We start from the raw sequence: 19,151 nt of genomic DNA, 5'->3' as shown, positions 1-19,151 counted from the left end.
GGGATGTAGTGTAACCGGTTTGGCAGTGATGGTTTCCGGTTAGCATGAAATCATTCGTATGCCATAGACAATTATTGGAAAACTATGTGACAATTATAAAACATTCACATAGTTACTCTCTTCAATTATAATGTTTTACTGGCATTATAAAACATTGTTACTCTCTTCAAAATTTTATAGAAAATATTAAAAGGAAATAGATTGAACTTTGTAGTATCCAATTATAATGGTTCAACTGCAAGTTTAAAATCATAGACAAAGATCATTTCCGTCTATGCACCATATATATAACGTAGGTACTAGAGATTACACTATGCACATGTTAATGAATATTCAGTTATTTTTTCAACTTTTGTATGAACACTAGTCCAAGCCGGAGTAGGTGGAAAGATGGGTGGTGAAACCACTAAACTACTATTATAAGTCATACTTCACCGGAAACAACTCTAACCCTTTCTCTTTAATCCCAGCGATAAACGTGGAGTATTGATTGATCTATCACCAAAAAGAATAATAAAAAATAAATTGATTGATATTTTTTTATGATATAAGAACAAAACATATTGAGTTTGGATGGTTCCAAATATTCAGCTAAGCTTCGGTCTGATACCTCCAAGGCTCCAACTGACTAACAAATTACTTGCAACACGAACACGTTCCTTAAATAGTTTTGTATTCTGTAACTTTAAGAATCCTTGATCTGAATCCAATTAGGTAAGAAAAACATTAATGGAAACAACAGAAACATCAAGATCGAGCCACGAGCTCCCAGTAACAACCACCGATTCAAGCGGACCAGCGGCAAAGAAACTGACTTTGGTCCCTTTGATTTTCCTTATTTACTTCGAAGTCGCGGGTGGGCCGTTTGGTGAAGAACCGGCGGTTCAAGCGGCTGGACCGCTTCTAGCGATTCTCGGTTTCCTCATTTTCCCTTTCATATGGAGTGTCCCTGAAGCCCTGATCACCGCAGAACTCTCCACCGCATTTCCAGGTATAATCAAGTCCAGGGCCGGTTGAGATGGGGACAAACGGTGTGAGGTCCAAGCCAGTTTTATATAGTTTTATAAAAAATGTTAAAATTTTAAACAGAATAAAATCCAAAATATTTTAAATATATTTATTTTACTTTTTCATCACGAACTTTATATAAAAATTATTGTAAATACTTTTTAAAATTTTGATAAATATGAATTTCAAGGGTTTAATTTTTTTTGTCCTATGATCGATAGAAATGTTGAGCCGGTTATCAAAAATGAGACTAAAAAAATTTGAACTTAATGTATCAAGTGTAGACATTTCTATGAATAGTGCGTGTGTTGTGGTCTGAACATTATAGTCAATCTCATCTTGAGTATGAAACCACTAATTCTAAAGGTTACTTCTTGTACAAGGAAGCTACTTCCTGATTTAGGTTGCATTTTGTCTCAGGCAACGGAGGGTTTGTGATATGGGCGCATCGAGCTTTTGGCGCATTTTTAGGATCGATGATGGGTTCGTTGAAGTACCTGAGTGGTGTAATCAATGTTGCTTCCTTTCCTGTCCTTTGTGTCACATACTTGGAGAAGCTATTCCCTGTTCTTGAATCAGGATGGCCACGAAACGTCTGCATATTCGCATCAACGGTGGTCTTATCTTTCCTAAACTACACTGGCCTAGCCATTGTCGGTTACGCAGCCGTTGTTCTCGGCTTGGTGTCTCTCTCGCCTTTCCTCGTCATGTCGGCTATAGCAATCCCTAAAATCCAACCTCACCGCTGGGGTAGCTTGGGAGACAAGCAAAAGGATTGGAATCTCTACTTCAACACACTCTTCTGGAACTTGAACTTCTGGGACAATGTCAGCACTCTTGCAGGGGAAGTTGATAACCCTCAGAAGACATTCCCCTTGGCGCTTCTTGTCGCTGTGATCTTTACTTGTGTAGCTTACTTGATCCCTCTTTTGGCTGTCACTGGTGCTGTCTCGGTGGACCAGAGCAGATGGGAAACAGGGTTTCACGCAGAAGCAGCTGAGATGATAGCAGGAACATGGCTGAAGATCTGGATTGAGATTGGCGCTGTCTTATCAAGTATAGGACTCTTTGAAGCTCAGTTAAGCAGTAGTGCTTATCAGCTGGAGGGTATGGCGGAGCTAGGGTTCTTGCCTAAGTTCTTTGGGGTAAGATCTAAATGGTTCAACACTCCTTGGGTTGGGATTCTACTCTCAGCTCTCATGTCCCTCGGATTGTCCTACATGGACTTCACTGACATCATCTCCTCGGCTAACTTCTTGTACACGTTAGGGATGTACCTTGAGTTTGCGTCTTTCCTTTGGTTAAGAAAGAAGCTACCTGAGCTAAAGAGACCTTACCGTGTCCCACTGAATATACCAGGATTAGTGATTATGTGCTTGGTACCTTCAGCGTTTCTGATGTTGATCATTGTGTTTGCTACTAAGATTGTGTACCTCATTTGCGGTATAATGGCGGTAGGATCAGTTGGTTGGTACTTCTTGATCAATTACTTCAGGGAGAAGAAGATCTTTGAATTCAACCAAGATGTTGATCATCTTGATTATGTCAATGAAGAACAACATCCAAAACATGAAGAAGATCATGACTCATGATAATTAAGAAAGAACTAAACAGAACATATTCTTGTCAAACAAGACTCTGAGTCAAAGCTACTAATTAGGGTTTTAAGTTCTTGCTTCTGTAACACGTAAGTCTCTCTCTGATAAAAGAGAAACTGTATTGATTAATGATAGTTATACAACACAATACAGAACATAGTTTCAAGAAGACATCATTATTACAAGTCTCTCTTCTTTATTCATTATTACCTTACACAAAACCTGATGTGAAACTAATCGAATATGATATCATGTCTATTTCGAGCGTTAGAGATATCATGTTTGGTTTTGTTTTCACATCATGTACATCTTGTTTTTTAATTGATCTCCGATTTTTCCAAAAAACAAAATCATTCTAAAAGATTTTGGTTTAAAACATTTTTTCTAAGTTTTTGCATCATTGATTAAAGAAGCATAATTGCATGATGTGAAACTAATCGAATATATGATATCTTGTCATATTTTTGATCCTCAAGATATCATGTTTGTTTTGTCTTAACATTATATTCATTTTCTTTCTAATTGATCGCTGAACTTTTCCAAACCTTTTCATTATAAAAGGTTTTGATTTAAAATGTTTTCCTAAGTTTTTGTATGATTGATTAAGGAAACAAAATTACATATAGTGAAGCTAATTGAACATGATATCCTGACATATTTTTGATTGTTAGAGATATCATATCTGTTTTGTCTACACATTATGTTCATTATGCTTTCTAATTGATCGCTGAATTTTTCCAACTTTTTTCATTCTAAAAGGTTTTTATTTAAAATGTTTTTCCTAAGTTTTTGTATGATTGATTAAGGAAGCATAATTGTATAATGTGAAACTAATCAAACATGATATTCTGTCATATTTTTTAATCGTTAGAGATGTCATGTTTGTTTTGTCTTCACATTATGTTCATTTAGCCTTCTAATTTATCTTTGATTTACCCAAAATTTGTTATTCTTCTAAAAGCTTTTGATTTAAAACATTTTCCTAAGTTTTTGTATGAGTGATTAAGGAACTATAATTTCATAATGTGAAACTAATCGAACATGATATCATGTCATATTTTGATCGTTAGAGATATCATGTTTGTTTTGTATTCACATTATATTCATTTTGTTTTCTAATTGATTGCCACATTTTTCAATTTTTTCATTCTAAAAGGTTTTAATTTAAAATGTTTCTTAAGATTTTGTATGATTGATTAAAGATGCATAATTTCATAATGTGAAACTAATCAAATATGACATCATATCATATTTTTGATTGTTAGAGATATCATCTTTGTTTTATCTTCACATTATGTTCATTTTTTTCTAATTGATTTCCAAAAAATTTCCAAATTTGTTTTCCTTCTAAAAGCTTTTGATTTAAAGCATTTTCCTAAGTTTTTGTATGATTGATTAAGGAAGTATGATTGCATAATGTGAAACTAATCAAACATGATATCATGTACTATTTTTGATCATTAAAGATATCATGCTTGTTTTGTCTTCAAATTATGTTTATTTTTCTTTCTAGTTGATCTCCAAATTTTCCAAAAAACAATTCCTTCTAAAATCTTTTGATTTAAAACATTTTCCTAAGTGTTTGTATGATTGATTAAGAAAACATAATTTCATAATGTAAAACCAATGAAAATAATATTATGTCATATTTTTCATAATTTCTTAAGAATGATTTGCTTTCTAATTGATCGCCATTTTTCATTTTTTTCATTCTAAAAGGTTTTGATTTAAAACATTTTTCTAAGTTTTTGTATGATTGATTAATGAAGCATAAAATTGCATAATGTGAAACTAATCAAATATGATATCCTATCATATTTTTGATCGTTAGAGATATCATGTTTGTTTTACCTTCACATTATGTTCATCTTATTTTATAATTGATTTCTGAAATTTTCCAAATTTGTTTCCTTCTAAAATATTTTGATCTAAAACATTTTTCCTAAGTTTTTGTATGATTCATTAAGGAAGCATAATTTCATAATGTAAAACTAATCGAACATGATATTATGTCATATTTTTTTATTGTTATAGATATCATATCTATTTTGTATTTACATTACGTTTTTTAAGCTTTCTAATTGATCTCCAGATTTTCCAATAAAAAGAAATTCTTTCTAAAAGCTTTTGATTTATTACAGTTTTTTTAAAAATGGTATGATTAATTAACGAAGCATAATTTCATAATGTGAAACTTATCTAATATGATATCCTGTCAATTTTTGATTGTTAGAGATATCATACTTGTTTTGTTTTCACATTATGTTTATTTTGCTTTCTAAATGATCTTTGAATTGTTCCAATTTTTTCCTTCTAAAAGCTTTTGATTTGAAATGTTTTTACTTTTTACCTAAGTTCTTGTATGATTGATTGCGAAAGCATAGTTGCATAATGTGAAATTAATCAAACATGGTATCATGTTGTGTTTTTAAGATATCATGTTTAGTTTATATTCATACAATGTTTTGTTTGTTTACCTTTATAATTGATTTTCGAATATTTTCCAATTTTTTTTCTTCTAAAAGCTTTTGATTTAAATGGTTGTTTTTTTTCTAGGATTGATTATGAAAGCATAATCGCATAGCGGGAAATTAATCAAACATGGTATTTTATCATGTTTTAAATTGTCAGAAATATCATGTTTGGTTTGTCTTTGCATTATGATTCGTTTACCTAATTTATCTTCGAATGTTTTCCAGTTTTTTTCTTTCTAAACGGTTTTGATTTAAAACGTTTTTCACTAAGGTTTTGTAGGATTTATTATGAAAGCATAATTGCATGATGTGAAACTAATCAAACATGGTGTCTTGTCATGTTTTTGACGGTTAGATTTGGTTTGTCGTTCACATTATGTTTTGTTTATCTTTCTCATTGATTTCTTCTAACTTTTTTTGTAATTGATTGTGAAAGTATAGTTGAATAATGTGAAATTAACATGATATCCTATCATATTTTTTTATTGTTAGAGATCACGTTTGTATTATCACAGTTTCTTACGATAACCGTGGAGATCCCAAAGAATTTCTAGTATAAAAGACAAATCCCACGAAGCTTTGGATTTGGGTACGCGGAACTCCTTTACCATTTAAACTAGGTGGCAAAGGCCTTTCATCACGGTTTTATAAAAATGTATTTATAATCGAATGAGACAAAAAAAAAGATTTGAACCTTATGTATCCTCTGTAGACATGTCTATGAACAATAAGTGTGTTGTGGTCTGAACATTGAAGTCAATCTCATCTGTCTTTGTAACCACTAATTATAAAGGTTACTTCTTGCTTCTGTGACACGTTATACAAAACAATACTGAACAAAGTTTCAAGAAGACATCATATGTCTGTCTTCTTTCTTCTTTATTCGCTTACACAAACACAAATAGGAAACAAAACAAGACATCAAACTCCTTTTAGGTCTCATTGTGATCATATCTTGGCGAAATCGATGGTTTTTTTTCCGTCGTGTGCCTTCTTGAAGAAGTATCTGACGTAATCAGAGTACACAACGTCTCTATAAACCGGTTCCTCTCCATTTGCGATCACCTCAGGAAGAGGACCAATCACGGACTCTGGTTTTGGATTCACGAAAATAGGAACCGATATTCTGTTGTTGCTACCGTTGGCTAAGACACGATGCTCCACGCTCTTGTAACGACCATTGCTCAAGATCTGCATGGCGTCTCCGATGTTGATCACGAAAGATCCAGGAACCGGTGGCACGTGAACCCAGTTCCCTGAGGATAGAGAACGCACGTGGAGACCACCGATCTGGTCTTGTAAGAGAATGGTGAGGGAAGAGACGTCTGAGTGACGACCAACACCAACGGTTAGGTCGGGATTAGGACAGATGGGATAGTAGTTGAGGTTGATTCGAATTGAACCCATGAAGAGTGATTCTTTGGTCTCGTCTAGATCTTTCACGTTGAGATTCTTCCCTAAATACTCTAAAAGCTTCTGCACCATTGTCTTGGACTTGTTCATGTACTCTAGAGCTTCGTTCCTATAATCAAAATCAATAAAAAAAAATTTTGAACACAAATCAAAATCGATAACTATATATGTGAATTTAGGTCTAAGCAAAAACCCGAACCATGAGATCTGAACCGAATCCGAATGGAAAGACTTGAATTCATATATGACTCTAGTCGTAAAAGTATTCGAATTAATCATATCGAATGGTATAAAATATACATGTACTTGAAATATTATTTATCGAATGAAAAAGAAACTCCAAAAACCTCAAAAGTCTGAATAAATAAAATAAACTAGACATGAAAATCGTAGAAATATTAAGTATTTCAAATACTTAATTACATAATTATTTTGATATGATATTTAAAAGGTAAAATATTCAAAACCTAAATAAGTATCTTTAATACTAAATTCTATGTTCATTTTGATATGATATATGTTCATTTTGATATGATATCTAAAACTAGATTAATCCGAAGTATTATTAACCGAACTCGAAATAAGTTGGATTGAAAATGGGTTTTAGAGATAGTTATAAAAATATATCAGAACCTGAAGTATATTAACTGAACCCGATCCCACGTATATAAAACTCGAATAGATCTAGAAAGTTGAGTTCGAAAATCAGAAAACATGATTCAAACCCGAACTGGTACTGAACACCCATACCTATATGAATTAGTAACTAAAACAGAGGAAGAGTGACTTTTGAACTCACTTGCAAGCATCAGGCCAGTACTTTTCAGCTTCAGTTTCAGAGACAAAGAAGAGACTGAGATAATCTTTCCACTCAAGAGCTTTCTCTGCACGAGGACTAAAACTCGTTCCAAACCTTACATTCGTCGACAATGAGTTCTCCCTTGTGAACCTACTCTTCTCCTCAACAGGGAGATTAAAGAACCTATGAGTTGCAGCCTTCACGTTGTCAAGAACTTCAAGAGGAACTCCATGGTTGATCACTTGAAAGAAACCCCATCTCTCAGCAGCATCACATACAGCTTCAGCGACTTTCTCCTCTTCGGGGTTGGACATGTCGATGACGGGAATGGCCTCGTCTGTTTCGTTGACGTATTTGTTGATGAGACGTTCTTCGAATGGTTGAATGTATTGGTCGGGAAGAGCTTTGATCCCTGTTTCTGATAAACCCTTCACGCCGTTTCCTTTGTTGACTACGAACTCGGTTACTTCAGCTGGGTCTGCGAATTGAAAGGTAGAGAGTGTTGGAGCCATTTGGTTGAAGTTTGAAAGCTTTATTTGTTTCTTGTTTAGGATTTAGATTACGTTGTGAAGATTAGTTGAAGAGAGGAGAAAGTATTTAACATAATGACAAATCAGCGAACCTATATGGCTCTCACCATGCTTGTTCTGCCGTTTTACCTCTTCCCGCTTTATTACATTTATTTTAAAATTTTCCATTTGTTTGTATTAAAGTTGTAATATTTTTTGACTAAATTAAATTACTAATATTTCAAAAATTAAGTCAGTATATTTGGATATGGCCAGCTTAAGAAAAAGACATGTTTCTGTTAAATATAGGCTCCTAGCGAATTACTTTAACAAACTTTCAAGTATACAGAACATTAATGTTGACAGATAAAGATAATAACTCGTCAATTTTTTTAAAAAATATTCGAGATTTATTTTGATTATTTATTTATCAAATACTATACGTCTACTCCATGATTATATTTGTGTTCGCACCTTTTTTTTACAAAAATGCAGATTCATGTGGTAAAATTAGCTATGTAAGTAGTGTTATTCATGACTCAGTGAGGAAGGAAGTTTCAAAAGTTGTCATGTATTGATTTGTTGGATTGGCTTGGTTGGTGAGTTACTAAATTTAGTAATGAATAAAATATTTAAGAATCCAAAAAGTTATACATACGAAGACCGTTAACGGTAAACCACATGGTGATGTTCTGGCAACGTTCTTGCTCGCTTCGATCTCTAGTCTGGACCACTACGGTGGAACCAGGATACTCGATTATCAAAAAAAAAAAAAAAAAAGTCATACATACATACGTTTAATAGTTTTAGTTAGTATGTTGTTAATCGTGATTCATGATAATTGTAAAATCTAATGTCAAATATATGGACGTCACATGTAAGATCTATTTATATTTTAGTTTTTTTTTCAATTTATTAGAGGTAGTATAACAAAGTCAGCCCATAATAAAATAACAAACTAATATCGGTTGACATGCAGCCCTTAGAAAAAAAAAGGGAAGAACCAAATATGATCTTGTGACATAAACAAGAAAAAAAAAACAGTTTACTTTTGATAAGTAAACTTATTTTCACTTGGTAGGTGGAGACCGGAGAAGCATGGGACTGGGCATGGTTCTTGTTATGCCACGCAATCTAACATTCTAATGGGCCTTTAAAGCCCAAAGATGGTACCAACAAAGAGGCAGAGAGGGTCAAATGTAAGGAAAATTATCTCTAGCTCTCTCTGACATAACTTGTGCAGCGTAAGGTTGAATCTCCACTGAGTTTTCTTGAAAATCAAGCTGGAAAGGTAAAAATGAAGAACTGTTTGAAAAACATGTTGAAACTTGAATCACTTGTGTGTATTACAGGCTTTTGTCAAAACCAAAAAAGCGTAGAAAAATAATCTAAATTTATTTTAACCTTTTAGTAAAAAAAACTTATTTTAACCTGTGATTTCTTGTTAAACAAGAAACCAAATGAACAAATGAACAAATGAAATGCTGCTCTGTTACATTATAAGGTGAGAAAAAAAAAGAATACAAAAGAATTTCTAAGTCATTATCTTCTCTATTCACACAAAAAGAATAGATCAGATCTCAATAACTTTCCATCAGTTATAATTGTGTGATATCTGCAGGTAATGACATTCCACGCCATAACGGTGACATCCGAGGCATTTGCCTTTGAGAGGAAAAGGAGAAGTAGAGTCTTGAAACAGAAGCACTTCTCGGGGACAGGTTGACTTGTTCCAGTGCTTGAAACTGAAGCTCTGATGGGTAATCTCTTACACAACCGATCCTTGGTCCTGCACCTGTTGTCCATTTGCATGATAGTTGTTTCCCAAGTTGGAAAGATCTAGTTTCCTTTTTTGAGTTTATCCTTTTTAGGATTGATTCTTCTGGAATCTTGACTACTTCACTCTCCTTGGCTTCTTCTTCTCCTCCTCCTCTGGGTAAGCTCTCCTCTGAAGGCTTTGATTCTTGTTCTAAGTCAAATGTACTAAGCGACTCCATCTTCTTTGGTGTTTCTACATCAGCCATCACCGTTGTTGTTTCTTCCTCTCTTGGATCAACCATCACAGTCTTCTCAGCCTCCAAATCCTCTTCTAAAGAATGGTTTCTCATGTGAGTGCTTCTCTGGTTGTAAATAGAGAACTCATCTTCATCTGTAGGACTCATCTGAAACACAAAACAAAACACTTATAAGAACATTAACCCTCACACAGTCAATACCTAAACAATCAATCAAAACTCTTTCTGTTACCTTTACATCAGTGATGTCTACATTGTTCTCTCCAAGGAAAGACAGAAAGTCCAAAAAATTCTCTTCAGTAGGTTGGTAATGTCCACTATGTGGCCAAACAGCCTTAAGAACACCATTCTCAACAACTAATCTCCCTGCAGCAACAGTAGCTCCTCCAGCTAAGAAGCTTGAGTGCTGAAACACACCCTTCTTCTTCTTCCCAATGTACAACACTTTAGATGTGCTGAGCACAAAGATCCATTTGGAATCACTATCTTCCATTGAAGAAGTTTGAAGCATTTCTCCACTGTTCTTGTAGAAAAACTTTCCGTCTTCCACAACAACCTCATAAGCTTTCCTTTCCATCTAAACAAAACATGACAGCAATAAGAAATAAGTTTTCTAGTTTTATCGGTAAGGTTACTTGTTGAGCAAGTAAAACAAATAGATACCAACCGGACCAAGGTACTTGATGCACTGTTGCTGAAGTTTTATTCGAGTACACTTATCCACAAGATTAACTTCTTTCCCCTCGCCAATATCAAGCCTGCAACATTTCAATAAACACACAAATCTAAGTTTAGTTTTCTTGATTTAGCTCAAATCTTTTGACAAGAATGGTGAGAAGTAGTTAGTTACCAGTAGAAGAAAGGTTCTCTACTTTGACAGTGAAGCCACTTGTTGTAGTAAAAGTGCAAGTTGTGTCCATACCGATGTCTAGGGTCAATCTGTTTCATAAACAAGATCAGATTAAGTTACAATCCAAAAAGTGGTAGTAAAAGAAAACTTATACTGAGATTAGTCTCCTCTATAACTTACAGCTTCAAGCCAGTGTTGTAGAGCAAGCTTCTGTGCCTTTTCATTCTTTGACAAACCTTTACCAACCTTAGCTGCTTTAGTCCTAGCTCTAGACCACCTAGAAACCGCGGTTTCGTGCTTCTCAATCTCAAAGAATGATATAGAACTTCTCTTAAGCTCAGCAAAATCCAAAAGTTTCCACCTGTGATGTAAATAGAAACACACAACATTAGATCAAAATAACACACAAGAAGCTCTTGAGATCAAAAACACTAACCAGCTTTGCTCCACAAGCACTGCGCAGTCCGCCAGCTTTCGCCTAGTACGGAAGCTCTTGTAAACTTTCTGCAACTTAATAGCAGCTTCATGCTTAGGGATACTCGAATCAAGAACTGAGATGACATTGTCCAACTCATGTAAGCCATTCTCTTTGGTGTGATCTTCTTTGAAGACGGACCTGTTGAGAGAGATCATTCTCTCCAGCTGCATCCCTTTAAAGCTAACAGACTTTTCAACAACCATCTTACCACCAGATCCTTTCAAGATTGTGGACTCTAGCGTTTTGTCGTTGAAGTTGACAGATCTCTTTGGAGTTTTGCACTCGTTGTCTTCGCCTAAGGTTATGGACTTAACCGTGACGGAGTCTAGAGCTGCCTCCACTTCGTCTTGCTCGGTGAAGGGACAGGAGAATGATAGGCCCATTCAAGAGATCCTGATGAGAACAGAGGTTCTGACCTGGAAGTGAAATTAACATCAAGAATCTGTTATGAACAGAGAGCCAGGCGCAAACTAAGATCCCAAAGAACAGAGTTTGAAGAAAAAGAAAAAACAGAACTTGTCGGATCTAGAAGACAGAGCAGCCCACTGAGAAGTTGAAGAAGGACAAGATAGAGAAGACTTGGTCGTGGTGAAGATATGAATAAGTACCTGGAATGTATTACGGTCGGCACTTGAAAAAGCTCGGTTGAGGAATCTTGAAACTATCTGTTAGGTTCTTGAGACGATGATTCGTGAGGTTCTTTGTTCTTGGAGTGAAGGGGGGGGGGGGGAGAAGATGAAGCTCACAAATCTCAAGTTACAAACTCTTCAGAGCTGGAGTTTATATACATAACATAAAGATAATAACTCCAGAGAGACAAGACAGGAGAGAGATAGAGAGAGAAAGAGAAGCGGCGATATTTCCAACCACGTGTTTGTCAGAATATTCATACTATAGGTCAAAGGTTCAGCTCAGATTTTACTTTATTACTCAATTTTCATTATCCAAAAACTAAAAAAATATGTAAAGGTTATCAAATATTATTATTAATTAACTAACAATTCTATCTACATAAAATAATAATTTACTGAAATATTATATTAGAGGCTAATGTAAAGTAAATTCTATTTTGTTTGGTCAATTGTAAAATAGAATTAGAAGGAGAAAGTCACAAAACTGACATTCATTAAAGGAAATATATCCCTAATATCTTTGGTTTAAAATTAAATAAACAAACAAAAATAAATAAAAATAAATAAAATAAAAATTAAAAATTAATTTTTTTTTAATAGTTTCAGATTATATGTTTTCAGATTCGAAATTTTTTATTATTTTTTTTTTAATATTTTATTTTTTCAAATTTTTTTTTATAATTCAAAAATACTTTTTGAAACTGTTTTTTAAATTTTTTAGTATTTATTTTTTATTTTATAAAATTTTAACCATAATTCCAAAATCCTAACTCTTAACTCTAAACCTTAAGGTTTGAATTAATTAACTCAAAAGGTATAAGTGTATATTTACCTCTTTAATGAAACTTATTTTTGTGACTTTGAGCCTTGAATGCTAGTTTTGGAACAAAAACTTGGTTTGGTCATATCCTAGTTTTTTTCTCTTCTTTTTTTTCAGAACACAGCTAATTTTACTTTAATCATTTTATAGATAATTTTTATTTTATAAAATAATAATAATGTTAAGTCGTGACCTTTATAATGTTTTTTTTCTTTTGAGTTTTGTTTTAAATTCCATGGAAAACCAATAACCCAATAATAAATAGTACTCCCTCCGTTTCAATCTAATTATCGTTGTAAAGTAAAAAATTTCATTTCAAAATAAATGTCATTTTATAATTGTAATACAAAATTTATTAATTTTATATGATATTTATTTTTATATTGATTAAAATGTAGTTAGGTGTATAAATAGTGACGATTTTATTTCGAAAATATATAAAATTATTATTTTTTAAATCTGTATATACAAACTTAAAATAACAATTAGAATGAAACCGATGGAGTAGTAATACAAAAGTCCAATTTTTACCATCTGAGTTTGACTTGATCCATTTCCTAGAGTATTAGGTAAGTAGAATTTCTAACTTCACTGTATTAATTAAGTGATCAGGTAATTGTATACGTGAAATGTTTTAAGGTGAATACTACTTTTTTTTTTTTTGCTAACCGAGTATCTTGACTCCACCGAGGTGGTCTAAACTAGAGACCGAATTGAGTATGGACGCTGCCAGAACGTCACCATGTGGCTCACCGTGTAACGGTCTTCGGTCTCGGATACTGCAGTCCATATGTAAATTCCGCAGTGGTCAAGATTCGAATCCAGGAGCGGAGGTGAATACTACTTGTTGAATCTTTTTCAGTTTTATCAAATGTTTATCATATTAAAAGTAGCATACGGTGATTTTTTTCAGTCAATTGCGATTTAACGAAATTTCCTTCTTCCTTTCGTGGCGACCCACAGAATACTACTGCATTAAATTAATACTCCACATAATACTAGTGTTTTGGTGGGTTAACAAGAACAGAAATAAGGGAATTAAATAAGCATACAATTGTTATAATTCATATTATTTTAATCCTAATGTAATGAGGCAATGGAACATTCAATCTTTGCATCTAGCGACACTTCATTGCGTAACTTATATATGTCCCTTCCAAATATTTGATTTCCAAGTTTGTTTCATCGTCGTCCAGATGTACAACATGTATATGGTTTAGTTTACTAGTTTTATCAATAACAGTCAAGATCGACACTTAGTAACATGATAACAAAGTAAAAAAAAAAACATGGGATTTTTTTTTAAATAAAGGGTCGACTTAGTATCGGCAGTGACAGAAATTAACAGGATTAAATGTATTTGGAGATCGATTTAGTTTTTGTAAACAACAACAACAAACAAAAATATATACCAAAACCTAACAACAACAAACAAAAATAAGCGATTTAGCTAATATTTAAGAGGTGAGTACCACATAATACATGCATATGTACACTTTCTCTTGACAATTAAGTTGATAGCGACTTGTCTGCTTATATGTCCCTCTAACAGACTCAACATATCTAAACTTTTTAATCGCATGCACCTTTATTCTGCAACAAGTTTAGTCAAATAGTACGTCATTTGGTATTTTATATTAATCCCAATATACAATCGACCACTAATATTAACCGAAAACGTGTACATTAGTTACACCGGTGATAACAAATATTCCTAATAGATGCATTTTTTGGTTAATTAAGGTAACCAGAAGTGAAGGTCGTCAAGGTAGATTAAAAATTGTCAGAACTTAGACAATTCATGATTTACTGGTTTACAAACATATATATATTTGTCATAATTAATTGTTTTTCAAACAATTCTTAATGTTCAATTGTTCAAAAGCAATAGGAAAACTAAAACCTTTAGGTATCCTTTATATATATTATATATTTTGTTTTTATATATTAACATGTACTACAAAACTTATACGGTGAGAAAAAGCGTGTTTGAACAAGAGGTCATTTTACGCGTAACTTTACACATCATACGTACGTACTGAGATACGTACATTTATACTATTATATCATACATACATGGATAAAACGAGACACGTAAAGAAAAAGATACGTTTTAGAGAAAATAAATATGGCTTTATCCTCACTGAAAATAAATAAATGGATTTATATACAGTGAATTGATGTGATAAACCACATAAATAATCGCTTCTGTAAAACCGATTAAATACATATTAAATTCGTATATATTAGTATTAACCTAAAGTACGCATAATACTGATTTATTTATCCCCAACAGAGAAAAATAATAGCAATATTATGTTAAACATCGGTCTAAACGTAGCATAATGCACATGCGCGTATGGGATATGCCAAATAAACTATTCCAAAAGTAATCTCTATACACTCTTTTTGCGTAATGTGCTAATGCCATTACGTGTTTGATTAATAATACAAGTTTGATGAGAATACAAATAATCAAAGGTTAAAGCGTTGTTTTTGGTTTGAAACATGATATGATTATGAACTGCTTAAGGAACCAGACAATTACTACTACTTTCACCTACTGGTTGATTTAAAAAATTTCAGTGGCACCAAATATGAAAGTGTAACTTACAAAAAAAACCCTTACAAAATCAGCTTATTATGTCGATGTTTGTTATTATGGATCATAACACTTAAATCATCCGATTCAGCTAAGTTGTACCCTATATAGAAGTGGGCACAAATCAAATATCTGGATTTTGGAGGTATTTGTCATACGATTCGTTTAGTCCGGGGTTAACTGCTTTTACTGCTTCTTATAAATGAAAAATATTCTAACAACTTTGATTTGATTGAAAGAAATAAAGCAGTACCAAGCGAACTCAAAGTTATAATACAAAATCACATGGTCACAATTCACTCAAACACGTCGATCTTAAATGATCAATAGCCATTTTTTTGTTAGAAAAGCATATAGTACTATCGGTGGTCAAGGGTCATATCTTTAACTAATAATATCAGCTACACATAAATGCTGGTTACTATATCATTCTTGTGAACAAAACATCTCATATTGTGGACGGAAGAAGTATATAGATAGTAGATACACAGTTAATCCCATTTTAACATAGACTTCGTATAAATAAACTTTTGAATCTATGTGTATAATTCAAACAAAAAATTTGCAAATCTCTAGTACTCCGTTTTAGAGTCCTTCAGAAACAGACAACCAAAAAGATTTGACATATGTATCCGAATAACAAGAATCATAAAACCAATACTTAGACTAAGCTTAGACTAAGCTTGTATATAATTCACTGATTTTACTCCCTTCATTGAGTTTAACATTAATATTTTGATATATATACACTAGTAATAGTGGATACAACTGTCGGGTCGGACGTCAATGAGTGAATGGTGATAGTAGTAAGGAAGTTCACAAACTTGTTTTTGTTAATTAGACACCCAGCTAATTAAAGTTAGTATATTACCGTGGAAATTCATTTATCAAATTAAGTTGTAATGAATCTGAATATACAACATTTATATTGACTAAGTTCACAAACTCCTACAAATTTAATTAACATGGTAATACCAGTTTCAAATGCTCAAAGAAGCAATTTAGTACCATTATCGATAATGTAAGTCATCCTATTTTTTCTCTGTTTATAAATATGAAAATCATTTGAATTAAAAACATTCAACAAATAATACCATTTCACTAAAACATGGTTTCCTAATCACAACATCGTGAACTTGAATTTCATTATCTTTGTTTAGACCTTAAATTGATCTCGAAACTATTTAAAACCAAGCATATTAGATTTTGTTCTTATTATCTTTGTTAGCACATAATGAAAACTATTTACATTTAAGGAAAAAAACTACTATTTTAAAGGGTATACTTTGACGTAACTTCGAACCGTACAGAAGACGTCGGTAAGCTCACCACGTGTGAAGTTCACATCAAACCACGAGGCCGGTGTCTGCTTTCAAGTACGACACCGTACCTAACATGGAGACAACCGTATCTTTTGACGGCATTCAAATTAATGGCACTTTTTAATGTCTGCAAGAATCTTTAGATCTGTTAAATGGTAATTATAGACAGTTCGATTTCATTAGTCTACGTAGGACCAAATTATATAATCATATAGCCTCTAAAATATGATTGCATCTGATCTAATTATAATTGGTTCGTGTAAAGTTTATTGGTCCCCAATTAAATCATTCAATGATTATAAATTTATTAGTACTAATAATAACCAACTTTTAATAGGTACAAGTTCGCTAATTTTTAATATTTTACACGCTAAGATAAAAATCATGGCGTGCTCTTTCTCTCTCTTCTCTCCCTTCCATCTCTAGAAAAAGAAACCCCGACAAAGTTTCCTCCTCCTTGCTCCGACGTTCGGAGACACCGGTGTTTCGTCGGTGTGCGTTAGCTCCGGGCGTCGGAGGCGCTTCTTCTCCTACATCTCGTTTTTATTTTGCTTCATCCCCTTGTCTCTCCTCTCTTTCGACATGTCAACTCTCTGGTACGGCTTTGAAATCGGAATCCTAGATCCTCCCGGGGGGTTATAGATCCGGTGGCTAAGGCCCGATCTGGAGCTGAGACGAGGCGGAGAGGGTTGCAAGATGACTGGAGTCGGCTTTTGCAGTGGAGTCTCGCCAGATCTACTTTTTCCTTTTTAGATCTGGTCGTAGCCTTCGGCGGTGGTGGCGTGTGGGTAGTGGTATTGACTCTTCCGGCCCGGATCTTTCTGATTCCAGCTTGGTGAGGTGTAGCAGTCGAAGGTTTTTTTCTCCCTAGCCTTGGTGTCTCGGCGGGAGCACACCTTCTCTCTGCTCTCAAGGTGGGCTTGGCGCTTCTTCTCCAAGACGTGCGGTGGTGTATTTTCTGGTGGCGGTGTCACTTGACAAATCCCTCTGTCGCGTGCGAGGATATGGTCTGCTCCGGCGTTCGGGGAATGGTTCTCAGGCGTTGGATTTCCATCTCTTCTCCCGGTCTTTGTCTTGCTTCTCCTGCGGTCCTGTCAAATGGTGTTCCTCCTCCGGGTTTTGCGCATCACCCGGTGTCTTGGTTCGAGTATTGGTCTTCAAGTGGTGTTTGGCTCTGTTTCCTTCCGACGGAGTCTTCTTCTCTCTGCTTCAGTAAAGAACTTACTCTAGTTCTTAGGGTAAGAATACGTGTGGAGTCTGGTCTTGCTTCGCGAGTCGTCGGAGCCGTCAGTTCCTCGGTTGTGGCGTATTTTGGTGTTCATCCATTCCAGTGGTGTAGCGGTCTTATGGCTGCTTCGCCAGGATGAAACCTTTTCTTTTAATGCAGGTACTCTCCCATCTTGACATGACAGCTTCCTCAGCAAACCCACTTTTAGCGGGATTTGGCTCTTCGGTATGACCCTAATCCCTTCCTCCATTGCGAGCTTCACAGTGACAGCATTACAGCAAGAAGGCGAGGTTGGTTGCGAAAGCACCAAACCTGGATTAACAAGCTAAGTGGTGAAGTTGATGTCTGGCCCGGGGTTGCTAGCCACAATCCGACTGTGTCGTCTTTCGGATTCGTAACTACAAAGCATGGTTGTACCAATTTTACTCAATTTTGAGTTGTAATGTTCTGTTGTAAAACCCCTTTTGGGAGAAATCAATGGAAATCAGACTCTTTTAAAAAAAAAAAAAAAAAAAAAAAAAGTTCGCTAATTTTTCAACTATTGAAATCATTTGCCAAAGTTAAAAACTTATGGAAAGTCATTTTGAGGACATCTGATAAAATTAGAAAGATAGAGAGAAAATTAGCAAGAATGACATGCACAAATCAGAGAATTGTCCAATATGTGAAAAACTCAGACTCAAATTGTAAATAACACCGATAGACAGTTTAAAAGCTAAATACCGTTGTTAACTGATACTTGTAAATGGTTAGTATTTGGTAGTAATTGGTTACGTAGTAGCAAGAAATAAAGTCAAAGGATGAGAGAGTGATAGCGTAACAGCCGATAGCCAGCTAAGAAGCACAATGATGAATAATGCTAGAGAGGATTCTCTTTTTGTCAAACTGCTAGAGAGGATTCTGTAAAGGTAAAAATTAAAATCATGTTTATTCGAAATTTATTATCAAGAAAAAAAAAGATATGCAAGCAGACTCCAAAAGAAGACGCGGGGTTGGTGTCAGTGAAAAAGAGTAAAGTGCACCGACGCGACGACAAGTAAGAGTGAAGCGAACCACGTACGCTTCGGTGCACCGTCTCATAGACTCGTACTCTATTATTGCTCACCATTTCCCGAGAGAGTACGGTCACTTTTTCATTTGCTGACCTTTGCTGGATTTATAGTCAGAGTTGACTGATTCATTCCAAAAACTTGTCTACAGTCTCTACTTGCTCTTCTGTCACAGCGTGTGGACTGGATATTACAAATATTTGGGTTTGAAAAACGTCACCGGTAAAAGTGGAATCTGATAATGAAATTTTTTTCAGTATTCAAGGAAACTTTAAGTGCTAACTAGACTATGACCCAACGTCTAATGTCTATAATAATTAATTGAAAATTTATGCGGTTTAAACTTTTACAAAA

The 19,151-nt window shown here is 34.2% G+C and overlaps 3 protein-coding genes and 1 pseudogene across 3 annotated transcripts; 2 read left to right on the top strand and 2 right to left on the bottom strand.

Annotated features, from left to right (window-relative positions):
* The first annotated feature begins 157 nt into the window (after positions 1-157).
* Positions 158-3,532, top strand: LOC106396028 (probable polyamine transporter At3g13620). The gene is made up of 2 exons (XM_013836324.3): positions 158-991; positions 1,429-3,532. The coding sequence occupies exons 1-2, from the start codon at positions 730-732 to the stop codon at positions 2,598-2,600; spliced, it is 1,434 nt and encodes a 477-aa protein (XP_013691778.1). The 5' UTR covers positions 158-729; the 3' UTR covers positions 2,601-3,532.
* Positions 3,533-5,816: 2,284 nt separating this feature from the next.
* On the bottom strand, positions 5,817-8,581 carry LOC106395905 (feruloyl CoA ortho-hydroxylase 1-like). Its single transcript, XM_013836227.2, has 2 exons — positions 7,293-8,581; positions 5,817-6,602 (listed from the first exon to the last, which is right to left on the bottom strand). The coding sequence occupies exons 1-2, from the start codon at positions 7,802-7,804 to the stop codon at positions 6,029-6,031; spliced, it is 1,086 nt and encodes a 361-aa protein (XP_013691681.1). The 5' UTR covers positions 7,805-8,581; the 3' UTR covers positions 5,817-6,028.
* Positions 8,582-9,174: 593 nt separating this feature from the next.
* LOC106394705 (IQ domain-containing protein IQM2) lies at positions 9,175-11,986 on the bottom strand. Its single transcript, XM_013835276.3, has 7 exons — positions 11,753-11,986; positions 11,103-11,560; positions 10,847-11,027; positions 10,667-10,755; positions 10,484-10,574; positions 10,049-10,393; positions 9,175-9,963 (listed from the first exon to the last, which is right to left on the bottom strand). The coding sequence occupies exons 2-7, from the start codon at positions 11,525-11,527 to the stop codon at positions 9,400-9,402; spliced, it is 1,695 nt and encodes a 564-aa protein (XP_013690730.1). The 5' UTR covers positions 11,528-11,560; positions 11,753-11,986; the 3' UTR covers positions 9,175-9,399.
* A 6,339-nt stretch (positions 11,987-18,325) lies between these two features.
* Positions 18,326-18,414, top strand: LOC125607691 (annotated as a pseudogene).
* The last annotated feature ends 737 nt before the right edge of the window (positions 18,415-19,151 follow it).

This window comes from Brassica napus, chromosome A3 (assembly GCF_020379485.1).
Source record: "Brassica napus cultivar Da-Ae chromosome A3, Da-Ae, whole genome shotgun sequence".
Lineage (NCBI taxonomy): Eukaryota > Viridiplantae > Streptophyta > Magnoliopsida > Brassicales > Brassicaceae > Brassica > Brassica napus.
The sequence above is the reverse complement of the archived record's forward strand: the minus strand, read 5'-3'. Positions and strand labels throughout refer to the sequence as shown.